We start from the raw sequence: 6,634 nt of genomic DNA, 5'->3' as shown, positions 1-6,634 counted from the left end.
GGTCGCTATGAGTCGGAAACGACTTGACGGCACTTAACAACAACAACAACAACAACACTAAAATTTCAGAAATAGATAATGAATTGGAGAAAAGAGCAGAACTGAATCAATGGAAGACAGAATCAGTAAAATAGAAAACAAATACCTTGGGTGCAATTAGAAAAAAGAATGAAGAAAGCCTAAAAATTATCTGAGAAATCGTTAAGAGGAATAATGTATACATGATTGGAATTTCAGAACAGGAAGAGCTCCCTTCCCCATCCCCCCCCCCCAAAAAAAAAAAAAAACCATGTGGGATAACATCAAGAGAAATAATCCACGTGTAATTAAAATTTCAGAACAGGAACCCCCCCAAAAAAAAAAAAAAAAACCAGAAAATTGTTGAAGACTTATTGGCAAAAAATATCAACATATTATGAAAGATGAGAAGATATCCTCTCAAGATCAACAAACCATAACTGTTATGATCGACACAATTGAATGCCTTTGCATAATCAATAAAACACAACTAAATATCTTTCTGGTATTCTTTGCTTTCAGCCAAGATCCATCTGACATCAGCAATGATATCCCTCATTCGCCATCCTCTTCTGAATCCAACTTGCATTTCTGGGAGTTCTCTGTCAATATACTGCTGCGACCATTTCTGAATTATCTTCAGTAAGATTTTACTTGCATGTGATATTAATGATACTGTTCAATAATTTCCACATTCTGCAGGATCACCTTTCTTTGGAATGGGTACAAATATGGATCTCTTCCTGTCAGTTGGCCAGGTAGCTGTTTTCCAAATTTCTTGGCATGGACGAGTGAGTGCCTCCAGCATGGCATCTGTTTGTTGAAACATCTCAGTGGGTATTCCGTCAACTTCTGGAGCCTTGTTCTTTGCCAATTCCTTCAGTGCAACTTTGACTTCTTCCTTCAGTATCATTGGTTCTTGATCATATGCCACCTCAAATGTTCAAATGGATGAACCTTGACCAATTCTTTTGGTATGATGACTCTGTGTATTCCTTCCATCTTCTTTTGATGCTTCCTGCATTATTCAATATTTTGCCCATGGATCTTTCAATACCGCAATTCGAGGCTTTAATTATACCATTCAATACTGGCTTTTGTTTACATTACTTCCTCAATCTGTATGCTGAGCAAAGAATCTGGGAAGCTAGACTATATGAAGAAGAGTGTTGCATCAGGAAGACTCATTAATAACCTCAATATGTAGATGACACAACTTTGCTTGCTGAAAGTGAAGATGAGTTGAGGTACTTACTGATGAAGATTAAAGACCTAAAGTCTGCAGTATGGATTACATCTCAGCATAGAGAAAACAAAAAGCCTCACAACTGAACCAATAAGCAGCATAATGATAAATGGAGTAAAGATTGGAGTTGTCAAAGATTTCATATTATTTGGTTCCACAATCAACACCAATGGAAGCAGCAGTCAAGATATCAGATGACATATTGCAGAAGACCAAAGAAGGGCTGATGCTTTTGAGTTGTGGTGCTGGCAAAGAATACCGAAAGTACCATGGGCTGACAAAAGAACTAACAAATCTGTCCTGGAAGAAGTGCAGCCAGAATGCTCCTTGGAGCAAGAATGGCCAGACTTCATTTCATCTACTTTGCCAATGTTGTCAGAAGGGAACATTCCCTAGAGAAGGGTATCATGCTTAGTAAAGTGGAGGTTCAATGAAAACTGGGAAGGCCCTCAATGAGATGGTTTGACACGTGGCTGCAATAATGGGCTCAGGTATAGCAACAATTGTGTGGCTGGCACAGGACCGGGCAGTGCTTCCTTCTGTTGTATGAGTCACTGTGAGTCGGAGCAGACTTGATGGCATATGACAACAACAACAAACAGTGATAATCACAAAATGACAACAGCAAAACCATACGTATCAATAATCACACTGAATGTAAATGGATTAAATGTACCAATCAAGAGACAAAGAGTGGCCGAATGGATAATAAAACATGACCCATCAATACACTTCCTACAAGAGACACAAAGATAAAAATAACCTAAAAATCAAAGGCTGGATAAAACAAACAAATGGCAACCAGAAAACAGTAGGAGTGGCAATATTAATTTCTGATAAAACAGACTTTATGGCAAAAACCAGCAAAAACACAAGGAAAGGCATTATACAATGATTAAAGGTTCACTCCAGCAAGAGGACATAGCCATAATAAATATTTACACACCTAATGAAAGAGCCCCAAAGTATATAAAACAAACTTTGACAGAATTGAAAAGAGAAATAGACAACTCCATAATAATAGTAGGAGACTTTAACACACCACTTCTGATGGATGGAATAATAAGAAAGGAACTCAGCGAAGATACAGAAGATCTAAACAACACAATCAACAAATGAGACCTTATAGACATACACAGAACACTCCACCTACAAAGTATATATGGATTATTCTCCAGAATAGACCATATGCTAGGCCACAAAGCAAGCCTCAATAAATTTAGAAACATCAAAATACTACAAACCATCATTTAGGATCACAATGCTACACCATTAGAAATCAGTAACAGGAAGAACAAGGGAAAAAAAAAATACATGGAAACAGAATAACACTCTGCTTAAAAACTACTGGGTAATATAAGAAATAAAAAAATGGAGTTAAAAAATAAGTATCATAAAACGTGAGTGAAAACACAACATACCTAAACCTTTAGGACACAGCAAAAGCACTATACGGAGGCCAATTTAGATTGATAAACATACATATCAAAAGAGAATGAAGATAGAACCACAATGAACCCAAAATTAAAAAAAATGAGCAGCATAAAAGTCCAAAGTCACCAAAAGAAAAGAAAGAGTAAAGATTTGGGCAGAAATAAATGAAACAGAATATAGAAAAATGATAGGAAGAATCAACTACACTAGAAGTTGGCTCTTTGAAAGCATTACTAAAATCAAGAAATCACTGGCAAATTTAATGAAGGAAAAGGAAAAGAAGATGCAAATACATAAATAAGAAATGAAATGGGCAATGTTACAACAGAACCACTTTAAATAAAAAGGATAATAACAGAAAGTGACACCACCTTGGAAACCCAAGGATGGATCACTGTGAGTCTAAATTGGTTTGACGGCAGTAACTTTTTGTTTTGTTTTGTTTTTGTATGAAGGACTGTACTCCAAATTTGAAAACCTACCTAAACTCATACACACTGAGGTAGAAAATCTGAACAGACCCATCAGAAAAGAAGAAATTGAATTGGTTATAAAAAAAAAAATCCCAACAAATAAATTTCTGGTCCAGATGGCTTCACATGTGAATTACACCAAACATTCAGAATATAGAGGTGACATCAATGCTATCCAAACTATTCTAGAATATAGATAATGATGGAAGACTCCTGAATTCAGTCTATGAAGCAAAAGCATGACTATGATACCAAAGCCAGGCAAAGGCATTACTAAAATAGAAAATGATAGACCTATATATCCCTCATGTACATATATGCAAAAATTCTCAACAAAACCTAGCCAATAGAATCCAACACTATCAAAAAAAATAATATAACATGACCAAGTAGGATTCATATCAAGTATGTAAGGATGGTTCAACATCAGAAAAATAGTCAATGTAATCTACCACATAAATAAAACAAAGGAAAAGAATCACATGATCAAAGCAACTGATACAGATAAGGCATCTGATAAAACCTAACACTCATTCCTGATTGAAAAAAAAAAACTCTCAACAAAATAGAAATAGAAAGGAAATTCTTCAACATAATTAAGGGCATATACACAAAAACAATCGTCAACATTATTTTCAACAGAGGGAAACTGATAGCATTTCCCTTGTGAACAGAAGCCAGACAAGGATGTCCTTTGTCACCACTCTTATTCAATATTGTACTGCAAATCCTAGCCAGGGTAATAAGGCAAGAAACAGAAATACAAGGCATCCAAATTGGTAAAGAAGATGTAAAACTATTCCTATTTGCAAATGATTAGATCCTGTACAAAGAAAATCCCAGAGACTGAACACTAAAGCTACTGGAACTAATGAAGTATTAAGCCAAGTGGCAGGGTACAAGATCAACAGACAAAAATCAGTTGGATCCTTTGCACTAACAAGAGGCTCTGAAAAGGAAATCATGAAAACAATACCATTCATAATAGCTATCAAAAAGTTGAAATATGTAGGAATAATCCTACTCAGAGATACAAAAGACTTACACAAAGAAAACTACAAAACACTACTGCAAGAAATCAAGAGACCTACATAAATGGAAGAACATCCATGCTCATGGATAGGCAGACTATGCATTTCAACATTGTGAAACTGTCAATACTATCCAAAGTGATTTATAGATATAATACAATTCCAACCTATATTCCATTAACATCCTTTAAACCTGGAACTGAATCCACTCTCGAGGATTACCTTTGAGCCAAACAACAGACAGGCTTATAAACTGAACAATAACACCGGTAAGGAATGTACTCCTCAGAACACTCAACTATACCAGAACAAAAGTGCAGCATTTGCCCAAAAGCAAAATTCAGAAAGCAGGAAAGGGAAAGAAAGAAGAAGGAATGGAAATGGTGAACACAGGGAGTAAGTGGGAAAAGTGTTGTTACATTGTGGGGATTGTAACCAATGTCATCAAACAAAATGTGTATAAATTGTTGAGTGGAAAACTTTGTAAACTTTCACCCAAATAATACAATATTAAAAAATAAATAAATAAAACATTAATGTCCACATTTTAGGAATAATCCACAAAAATTTTAAAGGTTTCAACCTCATAAAAAGCCAACTTTCGTTAAATGTGAGTCAAAAAAGAATCTTCCAATCAGTTGCATTAAAGACGGTTCAGAGGCATGGGATGATTGATTTGACGGCAGTAATGCATTATGTATGACAGCTAGAAGCCTGGGGAACTTCAATATTAAAAATCTACACTCTGGATTTTCCTGAGGGAAGGGGTGATGATACTGGATATTTTTTAATCTCATAATGGTATCTAGCAAAGGCCAGAGGCATGATGGGCACTTGGAACACATCTGTGGCGGAGACTGAGCTTCAAGAAGACTGATACTCCAGATTCATGGCTCAGCCTGGAAGACTCCGCTGGTCCACCTCCAGGCATTGTTGATCATCCCCCCTCCTTTGCTCACCAACACGACATCACCCTTATCATACTGTTTTACAATCTTGAATTTGTCTTCCTGTCTGCCTCCACTCTGAGATACTGAGCTCTCTAATACTTATCCTTTTTATTCTCAGTATCAAGAACATATGCCATCTTCAATACACAAATGCAGCTATGAGCTTTTTTCTTCACCCACCCCAACTATAAGCTAGTGGTTGTCATTATTGCTCTTTTCAATGAGCAATCACTTGGAGCTTAGGCTAGCCTCAATATGAGGCCTGATTCTGGCTGAGATTTGGAGCTGAGTATGAATGTCTGTGCTGTGGTTCAAGTTTCACTTAAAGCCCACCTCAGTTCCACAGCAGAGATTGCCCTGAAGCAAGTGGCTGCCAAGCTCACCTTCTGAGTATGTTCCTTCCATGGCTCCTTCTGTAGCAGGAGAGGCATGCTACTGGGAAGGAGAGTCAGAGCCTCCTCCAGAGTGACCCTGTGAATGGGACTCCTTCCAAGGAAGCTGGGTACTGACCCAACTGAGCCAAGATGCCATGGCAACCAGCTCGCACTGAGGCCAAGGAGGAGAGGGGCTGCATGGTCTGCCCATGTAACCACCGCTGCAGCAAATATCAGCAAGAAGAAGTCCAGAGCCTAAAATGGAAAGAGAAACAAAATTGGTCATGTATTTTACCAATTCAAAGTGACACACAGTCACATACATAGTCATGATGTAATGTTATCTTCCTCCTCATTCAACTCCTCCTGCCCCACACCTACCCCAGAAAAGGAACTAGAATGAACAGCAAAGTCAATTTCCAGGCTTAATAAAGAGACATATTAGGGCTCTGGTCTTTGGAGGGATGCCTTTTATGAAAGCAAGGGCCCAATAGTCTCATTATTATTGCTCCAACATTTCTGCAAAAGTGTAATTTACTTAATTTCTATAGAGTTCTAAACAGTCCTCTGTTTTGGTGTTTTGAAAGAGATTAAGAAATTAATTAAGAGTGACTCTGGTATAGAGTGCCTAAGGCAGTTGGCTGCTAACCAGAAGGCTGGTGGTTCAAACCCACCAGCCACTCCTTGGAAGGAAGATTGTGCGATCTAATTCCATAGAGATACCGCCTTAGAAACCCAAGGAGGGGCTGCTATGAGTCGTAATCGACTTGATGGCAGTGATTTTAGTGTTTTCTTTTTTTTTTAATGAAGAGAAATATTTAGATTTATTGGTATGTGGGCAAAGCTGATTTTTAAAATTCATGTATAGCCTGATTCTGCTTTGTTTTTGAAACTTTAACTATTTTTAAGAGTACAATTCAGTAACATTAATTAACATGTTGTGCAATCATCATCACTACTCATTTCCAAAAGTTTTCTATCATGCCAAACAGAAAGTCAGTCCCCCTCCAGCAATAAATGTCAATCCCTCCTTCTCTCACTCCCTGTAACTTTTGTCCCTATGCATCTGCCTATTCTATGTACTTCATGTAAGTGGGATCATATAACA

The 6,634-nt window shown here is 37.3% G+C and overlaps 1 protein-coding gene across 1 annotated transcript in view; it reads right to left on the bottom strand.

Annotated features, from left to right (window-relative positions):
* Window positions 1–6,634, bottom strand: part of FOCAD (focadhesin) — a 502,178-nt gene that overhangs the window by 17,709 nt on the left and 477,835 nt on the right. The window contains exon 41 of the mRNA XM_007952545.2: window positions 5,536–5,781. Within this exon, the coding sequence (XP_007950736.1) occupies window positions 5,536–5,781 (246 nt within the window). The remainder of the gene's footprint in view (window positions 1–5,535; window positions 5,782–6,634) is intronic.

This window comes from Orycteropus afer, unplaced genomic scaffold (genome assembly GCF_000298275.1).
Source record: "Orycteropus afer afer isolate SDZICR_OR568_19922 unplaced genomic scaffold, OryAfe1.0 scaffold00345, whole genome shotgun sequence".
NCBI classification, from domain to species: Eukaryota; Metazoa; Chordata; class Mammalia; order Tubulidentata; family Orycteropodidae; genus Orycteropus; species Orycteropus afer.
This window is presented reverse-complemented; position numbering and strand designations above follow the sequence as displayed.